Consider the following 26,534-nt stretch of genomic DNA (forward strand, 5'->3'; position numbering starts at 1 on the left):
TACATTAAATATTAACGCTGCTGCAGATATTATATTGTGTCATTGATTAGTTTGCTACATATTTGTCCCTGTTTGTTTAATCGTTTTATTAAATAATATTAAAGCTATTAAGCAACTGTTTAAAAGTTCATTTCGACATGATTTCAATGCCTAGATTTATTAAACAAACCATTTTTAATCAAATTATCAACCTGTTGTCAACTATTAACATTATATTTGTTACACAGTGCCTATGTTAATTCTGTAGAAATGAAACAATCTAAAAACTAGGTACAGTTACCAAGAATGTAACTAGATAATTTACATACATATTATATTCTTGGAATTTTATTTTTTGCACAAATTTACATTGAAAAATGTCACAGTTGGTATAATAAATTTTATCAGTTCTTATAAAACCACAATAATTTTTGGGCTTACCGGGATTGTTTTTCGATTATCTTTAAGTTGTTGAGAGATGTAATATAAATTTTCTATATAATTTATTGTTGCGTTGGCCTTCGACAAATTGTAAATGTATTATTAGTGTGACAATTATTTTCTTTATGTCTCTTGGTACATTTAATGTGGGAGTGGAATTTCAAAATTTATTATTTATTCATTTATATTTGTTTTAAAACACTTATTGATTTTAAATAATAGAAAATTATTTAAAATTAGATATATTGAAAGTACAATAAACATATTTGACTGTGTATATTTGCAGTTCACTTAAAAAATCAAATACAGACAGTTGTCCTGTATTTTAACATGAATTATTAGTTTAATAAACACAGTTTTTTAGCCTATAATCAATATTTCGTCAATGTTTTTTACTAGAAAAAAACAATTTCCAATCTATTAAAAAAGTAATTTTTTAATAATTACATAGGTACACTGAAAAAACAAAACACACCATAAAGAATTTATATACCCAAATAAATATTGACTTAATAATAGTTCGAAAAAAGATTTATTTGGTATTTTGAAAAATTTATTATTTTTATGCTTCTAATGAATATACCGTATGATAAAAAAAACAGCGTCACAGGCGGCTGGGGAATGACAATCGATGATAATTTTGGCGAGGTCAATCTCTAGTCAAAAACTTATCAAAAAATAACATATAGAAAAATAATGACGTTAATGAAATTAATAACGTTTATGTTTTATATATTTTTTTTTAGTGTAGGTAGATATCGAAATATAATTCGTTACTATCTGAACATTTATAATATAGGTACTAGAGTAAAATCATTATACATTAAATATAGTAATTAATTTAATGTGACTAAAGTAAAATTGCAACCAAATGTGATTTTTATTCTAATTGACAAGCAATATTTTATAATTTAAATTCAAATTTAAATAGTAGATAGTCAATAAAACCATACAGCACTACAATTTTATGTTCATGGAAGAAAAAAAAATCAATAACTAAAATATACTATGTGATTGAAAAAAGATGATTTGGACAGGACAGTCGATGACATTTACCAAGCCAACTCTGACGTTGGTTTTTTCGATCATATTTCATTATAAATAGAACAATTTCTCCAATTAGTTTTGGGTACTTTGAACAATACCACACAATACCCTAACTTTTGCATATAGTTAAATTACTTAGGACTCAGAACTAATTTAGTTTCCAACTTATTAATAAAACAATTTTCAATGTAATGTAATTTCCCAGTTAAGTGGACTTCATATAGACATCAATAAAGTAAAATCACAGGGCCAAATTAACATATATACAGTACGATCTGTAGACAAATCGATTGATATAATTTTTTGAATAAGGTTTGTAACTAAACCAACGTATCTTCTCGCTGAATCTGATATTATATCATGAAAAAAATAAAATCTTTATCTTATCTATATTTTGGCAACATTTTTTTTACAGTTTCCTTTCAAAGAGTTTTATATTTTTAGGAATTCGGATAATCTATTTAGTTCACATATTTAGAGGTATTTCCTAAAACTATTATTTTTAAATATTTACGCTCATTAGTGATTCAGCTTTTATAATTATCAAGAAAAGGCACTTCTGTTGAATAACACGCGCCTAAGTTTTCTTTTCTCATCAAATGATTATGTTCTTAAATTACAAGACTTTCAATATGATTTGTGCGTGTATTTTAGAGAAAATTTAATGAAATTTCGATTTATAGATTGAAATAATCGATTATTATTTTTGACAATACCAGAGTAAACTGATATGCCTTACTTAATTTTTAATTTATTTATTACAAAGTTAATTGTATAATAAATAATATTCAACAATTATCCATTGTCAATTATGAATAACGTCATATTAAAGTGCTATACATATAAGTTAGTGTATAAATTTATAACTAAATTGTTATCGAAAGACGACATCAAAAATAGTGTTATTTTTTTAACTATCAATACAAACCAAAAATTCATTATAAGACATTGATTGGTGAAACATCTCCCCAACGAATAACCAAAAAACAACTTTATACAGGGTGTGAAAAATAGAAATTCTACATATCACAGGTTGAAGAGCACCTCAACCAGCCGATGGAATATTCAACAGCTTAAAATCTCGATCGGGTTTTATCGGGGAAGACCGTACGCGACGTGACGTAATCTCACCCCCCGATAGTAGCCGATAGTCGCGCGAGCGGCCGCGATTCCCGCCGGAAAGTGCCGAACACCCGCCGCCACCACGTCGTGCATCGAGGATTGCGCCATGGGGTGCACGGTGTCGGCCGAGGAGAGGGCCGCCATCGCCAGGACCAAGGCCATCGACCAGACCCTCAAGGAGGAAGGGCAGAAGGCCAAGAGGGATGTAAAATTGCTGCTCTTAGGTAAAAAGAAATGAGATGAATGTGTGTTTATTTATTATGTAAAACAACTTCTGCTACTAACCTTTAAGGGCCAGTTTTCAAGGTCGAATCTTGAAATTTTCTACCAAGGTAGGTTTTATGGGTTGCGATAAACCGCAATCTAGAGCTTAAACTCTAATTTGTAAAATTAATGTTAATCGTTAGGCAACCAGTATTTCTTTTGTGTAATCAAAATTGTCACTCTAAATTTTACATAACCAAATTGACACTCTAAATCGCTATCTTTTTTAGAGAGATGTCACTTGTCATTATTCAATACATTATTCGAATTCCCAGTTGTTAACAAAAGTTTCATCCTGAAATAAAATTTTAATCAATCACAATTGTTTATCTCCATCATTTACCGGATTAATAATACATAAATTACAGCTCAATTACAAACAATTCATTATTTATAGTGATTTACAGTAATTTTATTAAATTATACGAATATTCTCGTTGATTATTGGTCTGAAATAAATATGGCAGCGTCCTCTAGTGTCACCCAGTGTTGGCACAGGCTTATTTTTCATCGGGGTAGATTTTCACGAGTTAGCGGGGTTAACATGTTTTACAAAGGCTGTGGCAACACTGCCGAAATTACTTTTCCTTTCGCTAGCTCGCGCGTCACGGCCGTCTCCCGTCATTCAAGGCCTCGTGTGTCACGGCCTTGAATTTTTATTCCTAACGCGCGTAAACAAGTTTCACTTCAATAAGTAGAGTTTTATAGTTTTAAATTAGTAAATAACTTATGGCATTTATTGTGTTTTGTTAACAAGGCTCGCAACAAGGAGTATCAACTATAGTCGTCAGTCGTCATCGTGTGCGTTCAAAAAATCAAACGCGATGCATCGAGCCTACGAACAGACGTTGTTATTATTAATGGCTTTCAATTAAAAGTGTAATGTTAACTGATGAAATAATGCCGCTCTTAATTTGCATTATCGTAAATTCACTCGCTCGATCCCGTCTTTTTATAGTTATAAACAACACGTTGAGAAAGGTTAAAAACACCATTTATATGTCGTTTGGCCAGGGCATCTTATCAACAACAGAGAAAACGAAAACAAATGCAGGCTTCTGTAGATGCAGTTTCAGTTATTTTTATATTTACTGATTATTCGTGCTAAAAAAGAATCATTTGCTTACAGATTGCCGCAATATAATAGCGAAAGTAAAAGATTTCTTAAAAAATACCTCGAAGTAGATATTTATGTATCAAAGGAATTATAACGTGTTAAGTATCCAAGAAACCATAATCGATCATTTTATTTCTTACTGAATTTAGAATATTTTGTTCCGTTCTAAAACCACACAAATGTTACATTTATTAATTTTCCGGTATATTTGTATTAACGCTGCTGGTAGGAACTTTGTTTGGTGCCAGGTTACTATTGTATTAAATGGCCTGTTTTTATTAATTGACGGTTGTTAATTTTAATCGAGTTCATTCGTTTGTCAAAAAAAAACGCCTTTTGCACGAATTCGGCATACTTTCGAGTACGTTTCCATTAAAATGGAGGAAATATTAAAAAAACTGGAGTAGCACGACAAGCGTTAACTCCACCTAAAAGTGAATCCATTTACCAAAAGGAATATAAAAATTACCTTCAGTGGTTGGGACAGAAAAATATTGTAGCAGGGGATGTCTATGAAACTGTTTTCTTGTAAATTTATTATACGTGACATTAATAATGTAAATAACTTATTGGTAGCTCTAGATGAGTGTCTATTTTCATTTTATATTATTACTCAATGTCTCTATCATATTTCATGATTGTTACCTATAAAACGTAGGTAGAGAATTATAGCATTTTAATGCCCGTTAATAATAAACCAAGGGAGTTATGACTCTATTTATCGTTAACGTAATCAAGACGATATAAGCTTATATTAACTCAGTAAGAAATAAAATACTTAGGTAATACCAAACTTAATATCTTCCTCGAAACAACTAATTCTTTTTTGTTCAAGTTCGCCCACTATTGTCTGCCCACATTACATTTTCGCCAAATTTATTAGTTGATTAGAAAGAGATCAGATGTGGGGCAATTAGAGATCGACGATTTCAGACACCTCGAATAAGAGACAATTAAAGGCAATTGGAATCACTTGACCCCACGATTAAAAGCGGGTCCATTCAATTTCCTCTATTGTGTGTGCGCGCCTACGCAACCAGGTCCATTCACAAATCGTATCGAACATCTCGATTGACGTAGGACGATTATGAACAAGGTGGAAAAGCAGAAATTTTTATTAAACCATTATACAGGGTATAAAAAATAGCGGACTAAATTTCAGTGAAAGATACTGCAGATAAAAATAAAAGTAAAGTTCCAATGAACATAAATGGTCTAAGATGGTTTTTGAGGATCTTTTGAAAGCTTTTTATCTTACAGCCTTCACTTGAAACGTGTCTTGTAATTTTTTGTACACATTGTTAATTGCTTTAAAGCACAGTTTTAGTCAGCTAATCAAATACAAAAAATAATGTCTGATGTTCACATGAGTTTCTTAGTGAGTTCATTGAATTCATTGGCGGGGCATTTCCCATCCTTCTCTGACAACAGGTGTTCTTCCTCCGATGAGTGGACATCTACCTCCTCCGAGGGTATACTCCCTTCCACGATTTTAGAGTTTGATCCTACGTGCCGTTCACAGTCTAGAAGCTTGTCTCCGGCTGGAGGCATTCGTGAGGTGGAGGCTGGAGGATCTGTCTCCTTTTTCTCCACCTCTTTAACTTGATCTAGACCTGATGCCGGCCTTAGCAGCAAAAGGAAAAACGAAAAAAGGAGACGTTAGCTTAAAATACTTTTTACTTATTGGTTTAAAATTAATTAGACAAAAGTCGGGCCTTGCTAAACCCTAACAGACGTTTATGGTTCAGCAAAACACTACTTTTCTCTAATTTAATCATCTTTGTATATCTTCTGGTTCACGAGATCCTTTTAGACTACATTCTTATAATATGAGACGCCGTGTATACCTAGAGAAAAACTAATAGAACGAAAAACAACTTAAAAAGCCATTTCACTCAAGTTTATATCTCATACCGGACGCATTTAACGCGTTTTAAATGGTCGAAAAGAAAGGATTAGGATTGAACATTTTTTCGGAGCAGTTAATTGGGCTGGCAGTGGGTTAAGTGCAAACATCCGGAAACATGTGTCGCTGTTCAATTCGAGTGCCAGCCACGAATGAACGTTTAAATAATTGGCGTCATTACACAAAGCCGTTTGGGCTAATTGAATGGCGCGGCCGTCAAATCGCTCATTACGGATCTGCGAGCTGCCAAGCTCATAATATGATATTATGATAGGGATATATTGTAAGGTGGACATTTTAGAGAAATTGTTAAAATTGTTAATATATTTTGTTATGCCGCAAAAAACGTATATTTCGGCATTTTCAAATTTATAGGATATTTTCCGTTGACCTAGAACTGTGAATTTTGGCAAGTAATACCGATTTATACTACAAGTATAGGAAAAAATCTAAAAACTATACATTTGCAATTAAATCATAAATAACATGGTCTTTATTGAAAGTCCGACTCGCACTTCTTATTAACAATATTCTCAAGTGCAAATCAGTATAAATTTTGAATCAAAAGTACATAATTAAATCTATTTTTGTGATTGTCTATTTTGGTGTCGTAATTTTTTCTATTTGGTTCGCCTATTTGTTGCAACAAACCTACGTATGCGTCTGTGGTCGTTTGCGTATACCAAAATCGTCCTATAACGCCACCGATCGCAATTGTTATTAACAAAGCTAATAGCGAAATTATTTTATTGTTTGCCCACGTTAGAATAGACAATAGAGTTCGTAGATTTAGAGGTTGCTGATTATTATTTACTTTGCATCAGTTGTTTACTGTGTACTTTAACTTTAATAACAAATCAATTTAAAACAAAAATTCTTTAACTATTCTTACACCTGCATAATAATAAGTCAAGTTTATACTAAAAAAATAGTATAATAAACGTAAATATAGGAAAAACTTCGAATGTTTCTTTGAATGTGAAAATTTTTATAACAACTTATTTCTGGTAATTTTCGGACACCGATGTATCAAAAATGCTGTGATAGATACTCGACAGCAGTATTATAAAGTATGTTTCAAAAAATTCATTGCTTACAATGAGTGCTTGAACCGAGAATAATTAATCGTGCAAGGGACGCCATGATCACCTGACTTATATTAGATATGTTTTCCATATACCTATTTATTTCTTCTCAACATCAAAAACATTGGTTTTGTTATGGTATGTATGTAATAAGACGTGTTGAAAGGAAAAAATGTATATATTTATTAATTTTTTGTTAAATGTTAAAATCTTTCGAATTTCGGACTTTTAGACAGCAACATTGCTTTGAACCGAGGCATCCTTAATTAAACACCCGTTAAAGTAGAAAAATAGATGTAGGAAAAACAATAAATACTCCTACTACATATTTTAACAATTATTGTTATTGTGCAAAACAGCCAGAAACCATACTGTCTTCTTTTTGGATAAAAACCCTTCAGCCCTTCAATCGACGAATTTTGACTGTAAAATCCTCCAATTCAGGCATAACACTGAACCAAAACTAAATCCTTATCCCTAATTGTAATCGATATTCGTTAATAAGAATACATAATAATTGCATCCAGTGTGTATCTGCTAAGTTGTTTGTTAGTCATCCCACGCGTGCCGGGTCAAAATATTTGTTCGGCATTAAGAGATTGAACAAAACCGCCGATGTCAATACGCCTTAATGATGTTTACCAGCCCGCTGACGGCTTAATAAGCATGATTTACCCCGATAAGTGAAAGAGTTCTTGAAAATATCGCGTAATTAATAATTCCCTATTTTGACGCTCGCCTAACTCCTCAATTACAACGACAATTTACTAGCTCTGTCGTCCAACTAATAATAACAGTAAATCACTCGGTAAATCATAAGCTGACGTATAGATGTAGCTTTATTTTTCATGGTAATCACTGTAAACCAGTTTTTTCATTTTTGCAAAACATTCAAGCAACAATTTGTCAATATTCATGGAACACAGTCCAAAGTGTACAGGATGGATCAACTTGCACGCTTTTAGAGGGAAACACCCTTTTCTATAGGAGATAGACTAAGGAGATAGACAGAGAGAAAAATAATATGTGTTCGGAGCTCAATTTTTATCAAAAACATGATGGTGAAAAGTGAAAACCGCATATTGATATCTGATACCGTTTCGCAGTTAGAGGGTGTTTTCCAAAAATGTACATTTTTAACAAATCTAATAAAAATAAATAAAAAATGTAATAGAATTGAATGAATTTAAAATCATACAGATGTCGATGTACGGTTTTCACCATCATGTTTTTTGTTTTTGATAAAAATTGAGCTCCGCAGACACCGATATTAGTTTTCGTCTATCTCTTATAGAAAAAGGTGTTTTCTTTTAAAAGCGGCCAATTTGGCCCACTCTGTACCCTTTAACAAGAGTCATTTATAATGCAATCAAATATAAATAACTCTAAAGCTCAGGTATTTGTAGCTTAACAAGCACCAAAGCAGGAATAAGGATAGAGAAGTATTTAGCTGTTTGTTAAAGCCTTGAGACTGTATCGCTTCTTTGATTTTTTTTAAAAACTGACAGTTTGAGAAATTCAGACAGTCAAAAGTAACTGAGATATTTATATCCCTGAAGTTTTAACTCTCCGACTTAATATGAAATAAACAGATACTTTTTTTGTACTTCCAAGAAGTGTTTTTTAGTGAAAATAAATCCATAAATTTTTCGCCAAAGTACATTATGTTAAACAAAGCAGATTGAACAAAAGAAACAACAATAAGAAGATTGAAGAGGAAAAAAATAAATAAGAAAATGTCTGGTCTGGGCGCGTAAAAAATTCTATCTTTCCAGGAAAAAAAAACTGATGGTCTTTGTTTCATAAATCATACCGCAAAGACCTTTCTTAAATCTTATACCCACGTAAATAGGGGTACTTTTTCATTTACCAGTGGGAAAATGATGAAAACTCCACTTTCTGTTAGGGATGTCCAGATATATCGATATTTCTAAGTATAGGTAGGTAACGATATATCTACCTAATAGGTAGCTAGCGATACATCGATAGTAAATTATTTTGTGGACCATAACTTTCAAATAAGACTAATTAGTAGCTTCTTGTGATTTGTCCAAAAATTATTTTAATTCATTTTTTTTTTCTTATATTTTGTACTCTGCGAAGTAATGTTTGAGTTGACCAATCAAAGTTGGCTAATAAAAAATAATAGAATGTAATATCGATTTTTTTTTAATATCAATGTCCCTTTAACAAGAGATCTTTTCCTTCTACAAAACCGATAAGATCCGACTTTCCTTTATAGTCTCCGGTTTTACGATGTTGGTTTTACTGGAGTTTTATGTTTTATTTATTTTCTTTTTATTACTTCATTTTTGTCAGGTTATTTTCCTGGATAAAATTAAAATCGATATTTAAGGGATGAATTTACGTTTTTGTTATATACTTTTTTAAGTCTATAAAGCAAGGTACTTTATATACAAAATATGACACAATTATTTTATAATATTTTAGATGGCAGGTAATAAAATCTTTTTCAATTTTTTGTTAAAAAAACGAGATCAATGATTGCTTTCTATGAATACATCGTCAGTTTTTTTACTGGAATTATATCGGCGCCATGTAAAAACTGGGAAAATTAGCATAGATATAAAAATTGACTTTATAAATGCGGCCTTGAAAACGCACATTATTGGTATAGTTAGTTCACAGAATTGCTCGAAGTGTCACAGGATGAATAATCGTAATGGTCATAGGTCCGCGATTTTCTTCTTTTTTTTACTTTATATATGTTTAATTTGTTTTTTGCTTATAGGTACTGCTAATGACATGTCATATGTCATATAGCCTCGCGACAAAAATTAATAAATAAAAAAAAACATAAATAAATCATTAAAATTTTAAATTGCTTTTAAAAGGTATAATATACAGGGTGGTCCGAACTATATTCCTGAAACTTCGGCAGTATATTCTGCAGATAAAAATAAGTAAAAAACTCCCTATAAATGTATGTCCTAAAAAGCTTAGTTTCGGAGATTTGATTAGGTGTAGTTTTATTTCGATTTTTTCCAAATAATTTCGGAAGTAACGTCAAGATTTTGATGAAAATTGGTGTCTGGGAGTTTTTTGACATTAAAAATTTAATTTTGCTGTCAATGTAACTCCTACTTGTAGAGGGCGTCACCTTCATGCCTTTTAACTGTTTTGAACAGTAATACCTTTTCGTCCTTACCTGTATAAAGGTACAGATTGAAAAAATATACATTTCCGTGACTTTTTACGTAAAAAATGTCTCTTGGTAAAAATCGCTACGAGTAACCGTTCTCAAGGTATTTAGAATGGAAATAGTCAATACATGTTATATTTACAAAAAATAAACACGTTGACTAGATAGTTATTTGGCTGAAATAATGAAGTCTAAATTAAGTCACAAACAAATAATTGTGTTATAATGAGACAAACCTAGAATTCGTAATTTTCTCTAAATAGACGCATAAACTGTTTATTGTTTGTCCTTACCGGGACAATTAATTTTGAAAATCAACCAATTTTCCCTTTAATCTCGTTTGACAAAGAACAGAAAGCGATTATGACGTAGAAACCTCCTCCGTTAAAATAAATAAACAATTATGCGCCGCCTATCGGTATAAATATAAAACTTAGAGGAATAACTCTCGGTGTGTTTTTTCTTAAATTTTCGATGGCGATTGTTCAACAGAGAATGATCTCCGCCTATTCTATTTCCAGATACGTTTGTTGATTCTTTAATTGTTATTATTACGAGAAGCTGTGGAATTTTTTTTCTCGAAACGCTGGATGTTATTATTCCTTACTTAAATTTATATAGACTCTTTCAATGTAACTTCGATTCTTCAATTACAATTTCTGTAAAAAAATATATTTTTTGTACGTTTTTCGGATCCCCGGCAAAAGACTGTCGAAAAATCCAAAAATAGCGCCTATTTGGGGCCCGGGGTACCGCGTAGCCCCCCTTGCGCCCGGTTACAAGGCTGTTCCTGCCCTCGGTCTTCCATTTTATTGATTTTCCGATCGTCAACAAGTTGCCGGGGCCAGAAACAGTTGCCGCTCGTTTTCGAGCGTTGCTATGGGCACTAATATTGAGAAAAAGAGCATAAACCATAATCGGTACATCATTAATTCTACAGTGTGTTTTTTGAAGTGAAACTTCTGTACGCGCCCTGGGATTATAAATTCAAGGCTGTGACACACGAGCTAGCGAGACGAAAAGTGGGCAAGGATTGCACGATCGCACAGATCAGACGCCAAAAATCATTTGATTTAGAGCTTAGAAAATCATTATAAAAAATTTGATACTATACCCGAAATTATCATGCATATTTTCATCGATAGGTTTGTAGCTTCTGAATAACGGTCTAGGTAAAGCAGCTGCTCATTTGCTAGCTCAGAAATAGAATTATTAGAGTTAAGTAACTCGCATTTTCATTGGAGGACATTGTCATATTTATTTCAAACCAATAATCAACGAGAATATTCGCATAATTTATCAAAATTACTGTAAACAAACACGTTTTGTTCATTATTTATAGAATAAACCACGCAAATTGTTGGTTAGTAGTAGTAGTAGTATATTGATTTAACACGGTTTAACGGCCACAGCTGCCAGGATTATCCGGCCGGTTGGTAGAAAGAGTTCGACTCGCCCTTTTTCTTTTTCTTGGACAGGACAGAAATCTTGTTTCTGAGAAAAAATATTATGAAGAAATAAAACAATACTGAAATTTTTAGACTTTTATTTTTGTCCAGCTGGTTTACGACTACTCTGTCCCACTGCGGGGCCCTTTTGCCGGTTTAATAAGGCTGCAGTGGTGGAAAAAGGGGACCCCGATCCGCTCTCGACTCTCGATACACATCCGCCGCCGAATTTCGATGCGATCGCTATTTTTGGCATTTTTGCCTTCCTATTAAACGAAAAGTGAGGGATTGATAACGATGTAATGTAATATTGCCCCTCGCTTTTCGATTTATATTAAACGTGAACTTTATTTTTAGAATGTTAGAGGTTTATCAAAATTTAATAAATTTTAAGTCAAGAAAATATCAAAAGAATAGTCTAAAAAATATAAAATATCAAATCCAATAGTCTTAAAGAGGGACTAACTCGGTAACCAACAATTCGAAGTTGGTCAAAAAATGCCTAGATTGCCTAGAGAGGCTGAACAAATTAGGAAAACAAATAAAATAATGTCCTTCTACTCTGGATGCCATCCCGCCAGGGCATAGAAGGTAATGAAAAAGCAAACGATCTAGCTAGAAAAGGAGCGAACAGTCCACTAACTGGACCAGAACCGTTCTGCTTCCCGAGTGGAAACCAACTTAAAGCAGAACCCAAGAACCTGAAAGACTCCATCCGTAACCTGTAATAGGAATCCTTCTAGGTTTAAGACACTCGAAGGAATTTCTCATGACTTACGATCGAGAAATATCTAGATTTTGCTTGATTTGAGTAAGAACAATCTTCGGATTGACAAGGGATTTTTAACAGGACACTATCTCATCAATGAACACCTCAGTAGATTGAAGCTAAGAAACAATGGCGAATGCAGATTCAGTGGGGAAAATGGGGAAACACCAGAACACCTCATCACTGAGTGCCCCGAGACGACAACAATTCGTACCAGAAACTTTGGTACGATTGATTTTGGAGATGGAGAACTAACCTCCGTAAAACTATCTCAGATACTGGCTTTTGTCAAAGCCCTGAGACTGTATTAAATACTGTGTGTACTAAGAGTGGCATTTAATTGTCTACAACTTTGTAATTTCTTTAGTTTATAAATTACAACGTTTTCTTTTTCCTAGACCGTTGTGGTTGTTTTCAATACGTACATACGTTGGCGTAATTGAGATAGCGTAAATTTGAATCCCACCGTGTGGCTCTTTGACGTCAGAATTGCGATTGACAAATGGGGTGGGTGTGATACAATGAACAAACATCCCTTTCTTTGCTATTTTTCATCGCTATACGCGTCAATAATAACCGATCTTATTGTTTTTTTGTTGTACTCGCACTATTCAGAGAAAATTACGAATTCTAGGAGTTGGTCTCAGGTCTCAGAGGTCTCTCATTGTAACACAATTTGTTTGTGACTTAATTTAGACTTCATTTAGTAAATAGATAATAGATAAATATGCTGAAATTGGTACTATACTGCACAACAGAAACTGCAATAATAAGTATAGTGTAATTTATATAGTTCAGGAGAATGACACATTATTATTTCTTAATTTTACTCTTATTAACGATAAGTTTAAATTGAGATGAATGTAGAATTCATTACTTACTTACCATTTCTTTACAAATAAGTGTAAGTTATTTATACTTTATATTTTAATTTTAATAAGATAACTTTAAAGAGCTATTTGCATTCATTTATTTATTATGTACAAAGGGTTTTAATAATAATACCCCTTTGCCTTTAATTTCATCTAAATATAGAACCGTCTCTATTAATAATGTACAGCTTCATTCGGTTCAGACCAATTAAGCTCCTATTTGCCAGAAGACCCCGATTCGCTTTACTCATTAACTTTGAAATATCTCCACTCCTTTTTTATATACATACCGTCCACCCCCGTAATTTGGTTCAGTATGCGAGTGATGATTTTTGTTTATCGATCAAGCTTTGATTGTGGTGTAACACATAGATTGTGGAGTAACTTTTCAGATTTCAAAATAACAGGAATCTGTCTTATTATTGATTTTATTAGCGTTTAAAAGTATCAAATAATACTTGGAACTGTTACTGCTATTTTTTAAAAATGTTTATGATTAAAAAGACTAAAATATCGCGAAGAAACTAGAAATACTAGTTTCTATTTCAATAAACATTTTTGGTATATCAATAGAGACATCTACATTATCTGTAACAAGACATGCACAACTTGTAGCAAACTTTTTTTTTGTGGACATTGTATACTCTTACATCAAACACTCCATCAGGAATTAGTTTTGTTAAGTTACTTTATAACATTCTTATTGTTTTCTGTTTCATTTTTTTTTCATTTTGAGTAACCTGAAAATATCTTTATTCGATTGAATTGCTTTGTCCCAACTGTGTGACAAAGTCAACAACCTCTGAAACAATTCCGTTTTTCCTCGTTCTTCCTTAGGGCAGAATTTCCCAATTATCACAAGGATACGTTTTCTTAAGTTGGGCGAACTCCAGTTATTATAAAGAAAAATAAAAACAACAAAATTAGTAAGGAAAATACGAGGAGAAGACCAAGAGCGAAGAAGTTTATGACAGTTACATTTTGAGATTTAAATAATTTTCCTTTATTCTTTTTGTGTTTTCCTTCTGATGTAGGGGGGAAGATATATCCCCTGAAACGTTAAACATATTTTGTTGGTTAAGTAAATTTCGAGGTAAATTTGTTTTCCTAGGAGATAAAAAATCACTGACAAGATGGTGGTTTTGATTATATACCTAATGGGATTTTTTCAAAATATAAAAACTATAAATGTCCGTTTACACGAGTCCTCGTGTAAACGTGTGTAAAGACACTTCTTTGACGTATAGTTTTTTACACAATAAGCTTTTTGTCAATTTTGTTGCCAAAATTTTGCCATTTTGAATTAACTAACAGAAGCTTTTTGATATTTGTAAACTCGGAATATGCTTTCAATTCAGTTGAATTTCTGTGACTTGATCAATTCACTTGATCTACGCTAAAACGATTATCTGAATTTCATTCCCGAAAAGCCATAGTAAACAGAGTCCTTTTTAAACGAATAAACAAAATAGAGCGGATGGAATATATTTATACAACGCAAACTTATTCTCTGAAAAAATATTTACCCCCCAGACGAAATTTATACGATTATCTCGACGCCACTAAAAAGGAAACTGACCTCCAGTAAACAAACGCGAAAAAAGAGCGAATGCAATCAGCCCTAAAAAAAGTTTATACCCTCTCGCAATTATTTTCTCTTCTCAGTTATTTTTTCCAGCTTTTTATCTCTGGAGAGATTAGGGTATAAAATGTTTTAGTGTTTTATTTTGCTTAATATAAAGGATCAAGGAGATTGAAATATACTCGAACGAAACCATGGATAAAAATTGTAAGCGATAAGAAAGTTATTTAACACAAAACATGGAAATACTGTTTATATCATCACATAATATATTATACTGAGTTTAGTAAAGCCAAACAAAGGCGCAGCTTTATGTTACACTATACAGTATGATCGAAAAACACGGCGTCTAGTTGCTTGGAAATGAACATCGATGACATTCCCCATATAATTTTACATATAAAATGACAGCGATCTTCCTTTCATAGCCATCGCCGAAGCCACATTTTCAAAATATAGTTTTACTTTTTGAAGTGTGCAATAATATACATGGTATATTATATTTATTTTAGTTTTTTTATAACAAAAATATTCATATGTTTTTCTTTTTTCAGGTGCTGGCGAATCAGGGAAGAGTACGATAGTAAAACAAATGAAGTAAGTTTAAAATTTTAAAAATAAATAATTTGTGGCATTCAAGTATTTTCAAGTATACCGGTTCTTTCTCAAAAGTGGCTCACCCCTATAACTTGTTTATTTTTTCAGATAAATAGATAAATAAACGGAATTTGGTATGTTAGTATATGATATAAATTAAGATTCATTGACGTATTCAGTTGTTTTCGGTCACTTCCTGTTTCACCGGAAATGACTACAATTTTTGATTTTTAAACGGCGCTCTCGGTATTTTTACTTTATTCAATAGAGAATGACACTCTGAATAGAATGACATATCATATGTGTACTTTTGGCATTTTCGCTTAAAAAAATCGTATTTTAAATTTCAATTTAGAGTGCCACAGCTGTGTTAAAAACATTACTTTTTTATCAAGGAGCCTTGGAAAAATAGTTTGGATCGTCAGGTGTGAGCCACTTTTGAGAAACACCCGGTATTTAATAATAAAGTTGGAGCGAACAAGAATATACAAAAGATCCTTTTCTGTTAAAATGGCTATATAAAATAGAAATTCGATATAAAAACAGCTCATTTCTTACTATAGGGTGTATATCATTTTGAAGTAAATTTTACAATGTTATAAACAGGCAATAATTCCCTGAGATTTCCTTATTATTGATAAAAAAATTCTCAAAATAATCACAATAAAGATAGAACTCCACACCTAAAATCTTAAGCAGTATAATATGAATTGGTATCCATTTCCTTTTGTAACAGAAATAAAAAAAGTAAAACCCGAGCTACATAGTCGCCTAAGGGACGAAACAGAAAAGCGAAAAAGAAAAAGGGAAGTAGCGGCTCTGGATCGCGCGGAGAAAAAGAAATTGCGAGTCATCCGAATAGAATGGGAAAAATGCGACAGTGGCTCCCCCGCAGGCGACGCTAAATAATTAATTAGGGCGCCTTACGTCACATTGTCGACGACATCCGTATCATGCGTCTCTTTAACATTATATCTTTGGCATCGTAAAGGCCACTTCGTACGGAACATTTTGTCGTACAGTAAGATGCTTTTTGTGTTTTGCAAAATTTTCTGTACCATATTTTTGTAACCTAATTTGTTAAAAAATGTGTATAGTATTGCAGAAAATTAAATTAACCTAAATATTTGTGTTAAAGATAAATAACTAATTTATAGACTGGCTAGATATGAGTGCATTTGCGTATAACTTTTTAAGAGGACTCTGTCTCCTCATTAACCACCTCAGTAGATTTAAGCTAAGAAACAACGGCGAATGCAGATTTTGTGTTGAAAAATCAGAAATCAGAACACCATATCACTGAGTGCTTCGAGACGACAAACATTCCTGCCATAAATGCTGGTAAGACTGATATCGGAGATGGAGAACTAATCTTTGTAAAACCGTCCCATATACTGGCGTTTACCAAAGGCCTGAGACTGTATGATGAAATATAACTCAAGAAAAAGGGGACACAATAGATGTATAAGGTTACAGTGATTAACTTTCCCCCTTCCATACATTCTACATCATCTACAGAGAGTGCATTTTATTCAGATCCATTAAAGAGCCTTCAACAGAACCTCTAATAAAAAGCAACATTAGATAAAATTCAAGTGGAAATGACTGGCATGTTATTTTTTTCATAGACCGTATCATAGAACGTTATTTTTAGAAAGCGGATGTGAACTTTTATATCTGCAAATTTGACGTGCGCTTCATTCAGGATTAAAAGTTTTACACCTATAGATAGATTTTTATAATATGGACACATATGTTCACGAATTTACTAAACAAACGTTCGTTAGGTGTGTGTTTGTGTATTAATTTCGTTATCGAAATGTATTTTTTTTTATTTGGATAAGTCCCTTGGATAAAGTGTTTCCCGATAAAGCTTCGTCAGAACAAACATTGGATATCGATCCTCTTCTTTTCAACAAGTTTTTTATTTTATATTTGGTATAGAAATAACATTGCAGTATGCACAGAATCTGGTAGTCCATTTTATAAATATACCGTGTGGTGCACCGGAACGCGGGATATAGGAAATCCCGTGTAAATTTTGAAAATCTCAAATATTATCTCCCCAGATGATTTTATGCAAAAATTGTATTAAACTTTTTTGAAGAGACGTTAAAGTTGTACTGTAGTCTAGAATTTCGTTTTATTTGGAATAGGAATCGAAAAGTTATTTTCAAAAACTTCGTTCAAATTACTAAAAATATGATTTTGTCATTGTCAAGTTGGCACATTTTCTTTTTGTTTACAAGAATTTTGTGTGGTTTGAAAAAGGTTGTAATTTTTTTTCTGAATTGGAATGATTATCTACAAAAGAATAATTAGTTGAACTGAGAATAATTTCGCAGTGTATGACTTGTTTGCTGTTCATAACTCGATCACTCGCAGACCTCGATCATCAACATACATCCAAAATAATTTAATAAATAAAAGAAATATTTGTAACTAAAGGAAATTTATTAAATTATACTAACTAATAAAATGTTTACATAATTCCCCATTCACAGCCAAACAATACCCCAAATGATTGAAATTCACGCCTCACAATACAAAACTGTTAAGGGGAGAATCTTTAGCATTCCACAGGAGTGTCGTTTTCAGTCCATCTAAATTTCTGTATTTAATATGCCTACAAAAACGGTTTTTGAGTGTGCTCCACAGGAAGAAGTCGTTAGGCGAAATATCCTGTAGTCTTTTCCTATTGCATCCCCAAAAGACGGGAGTCAATGTTGTTCTTTTCTTCAACATGAATAATACTCAAGTCATTGCTATTTTCTTCATGTTCAATTATTTTTGTCTTCACACTTCCATGTGTTTAATACCTTAATGCCTTTAGTTTCAAACCTCCGGTTATTCTTTAAACTGTTGACTTTCGGTATAGACTTTCTGGAGACTGATGAGCTGCGAACATATCTAACACAGCGGGAATACTATTTCCAGTCGTTTAACCATCGTATCTTTTTCAGAAGTTGCGAAATTCATAATTATTTTATACAAAATTACTCTGTTTGGTACCTTCAAATTTTTGTAAACAAAATGTGACATCGAATTTGACAATGACACAATCATATTTTTTGTGGGTATTTTAATTATTGTAGGACCTCTGGACCGTATTAAGGTTGATTCTCACTATACCTTCCATATCAACTCCCTTCCGTTTACATAAAATATTATACCATGTAAATGAATAGGACAATTCACACTATACGTTCCGTTTCCGTTCCGTTCCATATCCTTTCCTTCCATACATTTTTGGCGGACGGACTGAAGCGTGTCGGAAACAGCGTTGTCAAGTTCTTGCATTTGTACCAGCTCAGCTAAAATTTTGCTGATATTTATTTATTCTTTTATCTCTTAATTAAATCTATTGCCTTTTTAAAAAGATACAAATTTTTATAATAAAACTTTCGTAATGATATAAATTATTGTACAATAAAAAATATGGAACTGATACGGAACGGAAGCTTACGTATAGCGTCAATACAATAAAAAATACGGAACGGATATGGAATGGAAACGGAAGGTATAGTGAGAATCAACGTTTATAAATTCTACTAATTTGAAGATAGATTTTTACAACTAACTTTCAAATTTCTTTTCTGAATGAAACAAAATTCTACACAAAAGTACAACTTTAAGCAATCTTCAAAAAAGTCTAATACAACTTTTGCATAAAATCATATGGGGAGATAATATTTGGCCTTTTCAAAATTAACATGGGATTTCCTGTCCCGTGTTCCGATGCATTACACGGTAGACTATTCAGATCCAGAATTAGCTTCTCAATTATTAAACGCCACGCGAGGAAAATAGCCAGAAGAACCAAAGCCTCATGATGATGGCGATTATGCCGAACTCGACCCATATTCTTTTTGTGGAAAAATTCATCATCTAGGTCTTTTCGAATATCAGATTATTCGCCGAACAACTTATAAATTTATTTCGCTAGTGAAATACATATCTACGGATCACCGCAACTTTCGTAATTGTAGAAAATATTTTTAGCCGTGTTTATATGTAAATCCAACGGTTGCGGATATTTATACCAGTGAATGAAATTATTCTGAAACGGAATCACTGAAATTAATTTTTAGTTTTATTTCGTACAAATTCTAGAATTAGATTTCGTAGCTGTTGTACAAGGTCCTACATGTTCTTCAATTTTATTCGTCATTTTTAAAATTTACTTAAGATTTTCTATAGGTATGTTCATATCGACGCAGCAACTGAAATAGGTTTATTGATGATGTATTTTATTCAAAAAATAACCGTATTATTTTCCAATGTATATTACTCATTAGATGTTTCAAGTATTACGTAAAGAATATCGGAGAAAAGCGTATCTGATAAGAGATAAAATAAGCCAATTTTATGACGATATCAATGCTTTTTCACGATTTTTCTGCATGGAAATACAATCTTGATAAATCTTGCATTTGCGAAATTATTCCTTTTTGTAAATAATCCTTATGTTTTTTATCCGCATTTTTTGTTTGTTGTTCAGTGTTCTTTGGTTTTGTGTAGATCAAAAATCAAAATGGATCTAAATATACATATTTTGTCATCAGTGTAGTAATTTAATGTTATCGTTTTTTAGATTTCTCTTTGAGTAGCGAAATACCTTCATCTTATTTTCTTAAGATACATAAAAACCGTTTACCACAGGATATTGTTTTTCCATCATCGACCTTGAACTTGAAACGTTAAAGGCAAAAGCCATTTCCACCCCACAGCCCTACCCCTGGAATTCTGCATTCTGTTTTTCTTCATTTTCCTTTCATCTCGTAAGAAGCGGTTTCCAATTTTATTAGACCTGGAATTTAAGCCTTACAACGAAAAGAAATAAGATAATTCTGAATTCTCTGTAAAGCTGGGAAAGGTCATTTTTTTCTTCTCGTTCTTCGTTTGATGAAGAGGTAATTTATTTTTCTTTTTTTATTAATTTTCATAATTAAGTAAACAAGGGATGGTCTTTATTTTTTATCCTACTGAAGAAAAATATTACATTCGATTTTTTTCCTAATTATATGCGGAATCTAAACGACATATTTTTTTAGCTGTTATAACAGATTATTGTTATTTGTTATTCGAGAATATTACTGTTAAGGTTTTAATTTTAAGTAGACCTTTTTTTTTATAAAATTGGCTCTTCAGTAAATAATTACTGTAACTCATTCTATTTTATTTTCAGAATTATCCACGAGAGTGGGTTTACACCGGAAGACTTCAAGCAATATAGGCCAGTAGTGTACAGCAATACCATTCAATCTGTCATAGCTATTCTGAGGGCGATGCCAAACCTCGGTATACAGTATGGAAATAATGAAAGAGAGGTAAGAGCCAACTCTATCGCCCTCTTTTTTTCTTAATCGTATGATACTAGTCTCTATGGTACTACTTCTTTTAAAGACACATAGTTCGTGTTTTTTGAAACGTAGAATATCAAAATATGCAAGAAAAAATAACTAGAATAATTAGCTACTATGTGCGCATATTTGAAGTCAAACTTCTTACTTAACAGCTATTAAATTAAAGGATTTGAAGGACATGTTTGAAAAAGTGTAGTTTGAAATGTTAAAAAAGTAATAAATAATTTGATTCACTTTCACAAAACTTGTATGGAAATATCAATATTTTTGATAAGCACGTGGACTGTTCACACGCCTCGTCACTACGCATTTCTAAGCTGTAGGCCGTCCTTACCACCTTTCGTCTCGCTAGCTTGTGTGTCACGGCCTTGAAATTTCACTCAAAGAAATTTTACTTAAAAAACACTGTATGCAAGTGAATTAAAATAATCAATATCCTGACGAACACTGAAATAAACCGAAAAAATTGACATTTATATTGCACATGTCCTCTCATCCGTAAATTTTTATCGTTTTTTGAAGTCTATATGGAATGTTAATGCCGCTGGATAATAATATATATCATCTCCCGATGCTCTCCAAACCTTCCGAACAGATGGAAAGGTTTAAAAATAGAGAGAAGCGAGTTACATACAACATATCGAGAGGTTACGTACACGTACATACGCGCACAAAATAATCCTTAAATTGGAGCAATTACAAATTAGATACATCAGTTTGTATTGAAATTCGCTTAAAAAAATATGTACCATTTTTTTTTCGTGAAACTAAAAACACTTAATATTGCAATTACGTCCTTTTTTGGAGCATGTTTTAAATAGTTCGCTAAAAAAATAAAAAAAATTAATTAAAAAGAAAATTTGCAAAATAACTTTGAAATCTACAAACTTATATCAACTATTTTGTTGTTCAGATTGATGGCAAGATGGTGTTCGACGTTATACAGAGGATGGAGGACACGGAACCGTTTTCGGAAGAACTGATAGCGGCGATGAAAAGGCTGTGGGCAGACAGTGGTGTTCAGGCGTGTTTCGGACGGTCCAACGAATACCAACTAAACGACTCTGCCAAATAGTAAGCCCATATCATTATCTCTTTCTTATAATTTTTTTTCATAAAGAATTATTTTTCAAATTTTCCAAATTTATATCGTTATACCCAACTTTTGAATATTTTGAACAAATTAACTTATTATTTGTGGTGTGTTTTCAGTTTCTTAGAAGATTTAGATCGACTGGGGGCGAAAGACTACCAACCAACAGAGCAGGATATTCTGAGGACGCGCGTAAAAACCACCGGCATCGTTGAGGTGCATTTCTCATTCAAAAACCTTAATTTCAAGTAAGTAACAATTCCAATCGCAGCTTTTTCATCGTGTCATCATTTTTCTAAATGTTCATTGTCATTATTAAAAAGTGTATTTTGTGGGTAAGTCGTTTTCAGATTCTTCCTAACAAAGACTAATTTATAATGGGTGGAAACTTGCAAAAAATAGGAAATCCCATGCAAATTTTAAACTGTTCAAATATTGGCTCCCCTATTAATTTTAAAGCGAAGTCGTAAATAGGTTTTTAAAGGTCTGCCTATGCTGAATACACATGTCAACTTTGAACAATTTTGGACAAGCCGATTTTGAGTAATTTAAGAAAAACTGCATCTATTTTTAAATTAAAACTGACCAGGCAACAATGCAAAACCACGCAAATGTCAATATACCTCAAGTGAAGTTAAGAACATACCTTAAGTTATGTCCTCAGACATTTGCCTGGTTTTTCAATGTTACCTGTTCAGTTTTAAATTAACCTATTTACGACTTCGCTGTAAGATCAACAGGAGAGCCAATATTAGGACAGTTCAAAATTTGCATGGAATTTCCTATGTTTCTAACGCCGATGCCCCACCCGGTATTCTATATGTTTATCTATTTTTTCGAGATTAGTATAGTTTTCAAAAATCTTTCTTTAAAGTCCGTTTGCCAAGATCATGTCCCGCAGCATTAAGTAGGATATTACCACAGATATTACTAAAGCGACACAATGCAGACTTTGTGTCGACGGATCGGTATTTTTTAATGCGCCTCGTAAATCCACTTTAAAGGCCCTCTTTATCCCGGGTCGAACGGATTTTAGAGTTTAAAGCGCCAATAAACCGAAACTTTTCTTATAGTGTTTCCTTTGAGAGCCCATACCACACATACACCACATACTCGTAGAGATTAGAGATAAGGTTTAAATAAATTCCACACTGCGTGAAGTTTAAAATTGCATTTCGTTACATTTTTAACCTACAGTATGTCCACGGATTGTCTTTACAAGAGGAAAAACCTATGTTTATTCCTAGGTTATTATTAATTTTGATTAATATCAGATTTTTTGTTGTTGTTGTTAAAGCATCACATTTTCCGATAACTATTACCCTTTCCGTAGCACTGAATAAAATAAATTTTGTTCCCCTTTAACTTTTTGAAAACAGCAAAAAAATATGACGTTAATTAAAAATTCCATCAGTAACAATCTATCAAAGAATGAAAACGAAATTATATTACCATAGGAACGCTTTTGATTTTCAGGAAAAAATTAAATTATAAATATATATTTTTATGTTTTTTTTTTAATTTTTTCTAAACCGATATAGAAATTTGGCAAAGTATAAAAAGGATTAACCATCATAGGACAAACAAAATTTTTATGAAGAAGCATTTTTTTTCAAAATGTCTATAATAAAAAAGTGTTTCCTCTTATAAAGATAATCCGAGACCGAGGAATCCGAGGACATTCTGTAGATGGCTGAAATTTGGTTTACATGAAAAAAAAACATTTCTTGATCTCTATTCTAAGTGTTAAATTTGACAGATACCTAAGAGCAAAAAGTTAAATTTTAATATGTTTTTTTACTACGATATACGATGCGGATTTGATTTGTGTCAAGGTATTCGTCCTGACACCATTTTATACATTTCGAGAGAAGGACTTGTTTCCGCAATTTTTACCTTTTTACGAAAACTTTTTGGGCTTCGGCTGTATGCGGTGCTATTCTCGGCCCGAAACAATCTAAAAATACTTTTGAAGTTCAACGGCAGACAACAGGTAAACGGCTGCTGCTCCCGCTACGCCCGTTTGGCACACGATCAATTCCTCGCACCTCGGCCACACTCTTTCTCTCCGATCCTGTTGATTTATTATCCAGATATCTCGCCAGTCTTGATTATGTACCGGCGGAGAACGCCATCTATCTATATCGATCGCAAACTATTCGCCGCGTGTGCTGAGTCACTATCTGGACTTCGTTAATTTTTGAGACAAATTCACTTTTACGAAAAACGATGAAATTTAAAAGTAATCCTCGTACAAATATTTCACCAGACGACAATCCAAAAATGACAGAAAATACAGTTTACCTGTAAACTAAAACGACAACAAATGTTAATGTCTTGTGATATACAGGGTGCTACAAATTCGGGATACGAGCATTGGTATCTCGGAAACCGTAACAGATACGAAGATGGTTCAATTGAGACAAAGTTGCAGCTTGGGATGTTCGACAACATGCTATCAAAAAAGTTTCAAAAATTTTAAGGAGGCAGTTTTTTGAAAAAAAAAGGATTTTTTGAAAAAACAATTTTTTCCTCTCTAGCCATTTTCTCAGGGCTATCTAATCGTATTTTTCTATTTTGAAATTAGCTAATTCTAAATTAGCTGGGGTTTTTAATTCTCGCATTGATAAACGCTTGGGACAAAGACTCTACAACTCTCCGATTATAGCATGTCTGACCAAATATAGGATAATATCTTACAGACTATAGTATGTGTTTTTCAAAAACTCGCCGTTAAAAATATATTTAACGGGCTCTGATTTTTTGCTAATTAATTTATTTTGTTTCTGATATTAATATATAAAAATGTACTTATACTATACTGAAGTAGTTCGTGAAGAAACATGCTGTGGCATAGTTGGCTCTATTTTATTTCCAGAAAGTTTCCGGTTTACTTATGTTTTCTCCTGTTTATTTTCAGATTGTTCGACGTGGGCGGTCAAAGATCGGAAAGGAAAAAATGGATACATTGTTTCGAAGATGTGACGGCAATTATTTTCTGCGTGGCTATGAGCGAGTACGACCAGGTGCTTCACGAGGATGAAACCACCGTAAGTACTGACAGCGTATTTAGAAATAGTCTTTTTTTCTACTATTTACCCTTTTTTAAATCAGAAAAAAAACAGTTTTTAGGTCAAAAATACTTTACATTTCAAGGGATATATCTGATCCCACCATCGCATCGTCAGGAACAAAAAAAATTATTAAAGAAAAACTATTCAAAATATCTAAATGTTACTCTCAAAGAACACTATTTTTTAGTAGCCACGCCACGTCTGAAAACTTCAAGGGTTGTAATAATTTTGTGTAATGATTTTTTATAAACCTTTTCAACGTTATTACTAGGTTTTTACATGTATATTGGTATAGGGATTCATCTTAGTTTGATATCTTTTAATCTAGTTATTTTCCATTTAAGTGATCCAAACGATTTTAGATTATCCAGCTCAGTTATTTCTGTCTCATTTATACCAAAATAAATGAACCTGAAGTGATTTCAGATTATTAAGGATACTTAGATCACTTAACTGGAATATAATGTAGATAAAAAAATACGTATAAATAAACATATTTCGATTTTCTTTTTTGTTTTTCAGAATCGTATGCAAGAAAGTTTGAAATTGTTCGATTCTATTTGTAACAATAAATGGTTTACGGACACGTCTATCATCCTCTTCCTCAATAAGAAAGATTTGTTCGAAGAAAAAATTAAAAAATCACCGCTTACGATATGCTTTCCAGAATATACAGGTAAGTTTACAAAATATAGATTTATATAAAATTTCCTTATACAGGGTGTCATTGAAATGGTGTAAAAAAATCGGAGGGTGATAGTATTCCTAAAAATAGTAAAAAAAGTTCCTATAAGTATAGGGCGGAAAATGCATATTAAGGGAGTTAGGGGCACTGAAAGGGTGAATTTAAAAAACGGTTGTTTTAAAATTGTAGGCTTAAAAATCCTCTGCCATAAATTTTGACCCTAAATCAAATGGTGATACTGAAAAATTATTTGGAAAAGCGGAAAGGGTAGGTTTGAGGTTATTTTTTTTGCAACGTGGGTTCATTTTTTCAAAACTACATACTTTGTCCTACAAAAAAGGTACTCTTGTTGCACATAGCCCAGAGCGATGGTTTTCGAGAAAATTGAAGACAAAGCGTTTGCTCTGATGGGTTGCCAACTGGTTAATCAACATAAACTTATGAAAGTTATGGCGGTTCAAAATTAACCAAGTATTTATCAAATAATTAATTAAAAAATCAAAATTTCATGATTTTTAAAACATCTTATTGCTTTAAAAAACGAAATAATCCAATTACCAAAATTTCTTATTAAAATAATGCATTCCTTAATTCATTCATAGTAAATGTTCAAAGTGACCACCATTCATTTTAATGTAGACATCTGATCTTCTTCTCTACGATCTGCGTAGACACCCTGTGGAATATCCTTGGTGTTGTCCGAATTTGATTGGAACAATCAATAATGCGTTGCCGTAGTTGCTTTTCAGTATTAATCGGCACTGAGCAAACCAAATTTTTTTAAAACCAAAAACGTTTATTTCGTTTTTAAAGCAATAAGATGTTTTAAAAATCATGAAATTTTGATTTTCCAATTAATTATTTAATAACTACTTGGTTACTTTTGAACCGCCATAACTTTCATAAGTTTAGGTTGATTAACCG

General features: G+C 32.4%; 1 protein-coding gene across 3 annotated transcripts in view; it reads left to right on the forward strand.

Annotated features, from left to right (window-relative positions):
- Positions 1-26,534, forward strand: part of LOC115891145 (guanine nucleotide-binding protein G(o) subunit alpha) — a 49,316-nt gene that overhangs the window by 17,059 nt on the left and 5,723 nt on the right. The window contains exons 2-8 of one of the 3 annotated variants that reach the window (XM_030911545.1): positions 2,468-2,813; positions 15,350-15,392; positions 20,581-20,722; positions 21,672-21,832; positions 21,971-22,099; positions 24,772-24,901; positions 25,448-25,601. In XM_030911545.1, the coding sequence (XP_030767405.1) occupies positions 2,696-2,813; positions 15,350-15,392; positions 20,581-20,722; positions 21,672-21,832; positions 21,971-22,099; positions 24,772-24,901; positions 25,448-25,601 (877 nt within the window). In that variant the 5' untranslated portion in view covers positions 2,468-2,695. The remainder of the gene's footprint in view (positions 1-2,467; positions 2,814-15,349; positions 15,393-20,580; positions 20,723-21,671; positions 21,833-21,970; positions 22,100-24,771; positions 24,902-25,447; positions 25,602-26,534) is intronic. The other 2 variants (XM_030911543.1, XM_030911544.1) reach the window with 2 other exon arrangements.

Source organism: Sitophilus oryzae, unplaced genomic scaffold (genome assembly GCF_002938485.1).
Source record: "Sitophilus oryzae breed Bouriz unplaced genomic scaffold, Soryzae_2.0 scaffold_966_pilon_pilon, whole genome shotgun sequence".
NCBI classification, from domain to species: domain Eukaryota; kingdom Metazoa; phylum Arthropoda; class Insecta; order Coleoptera; family Curculionidae; genus Sitophilus; species Sitophilus oryzae.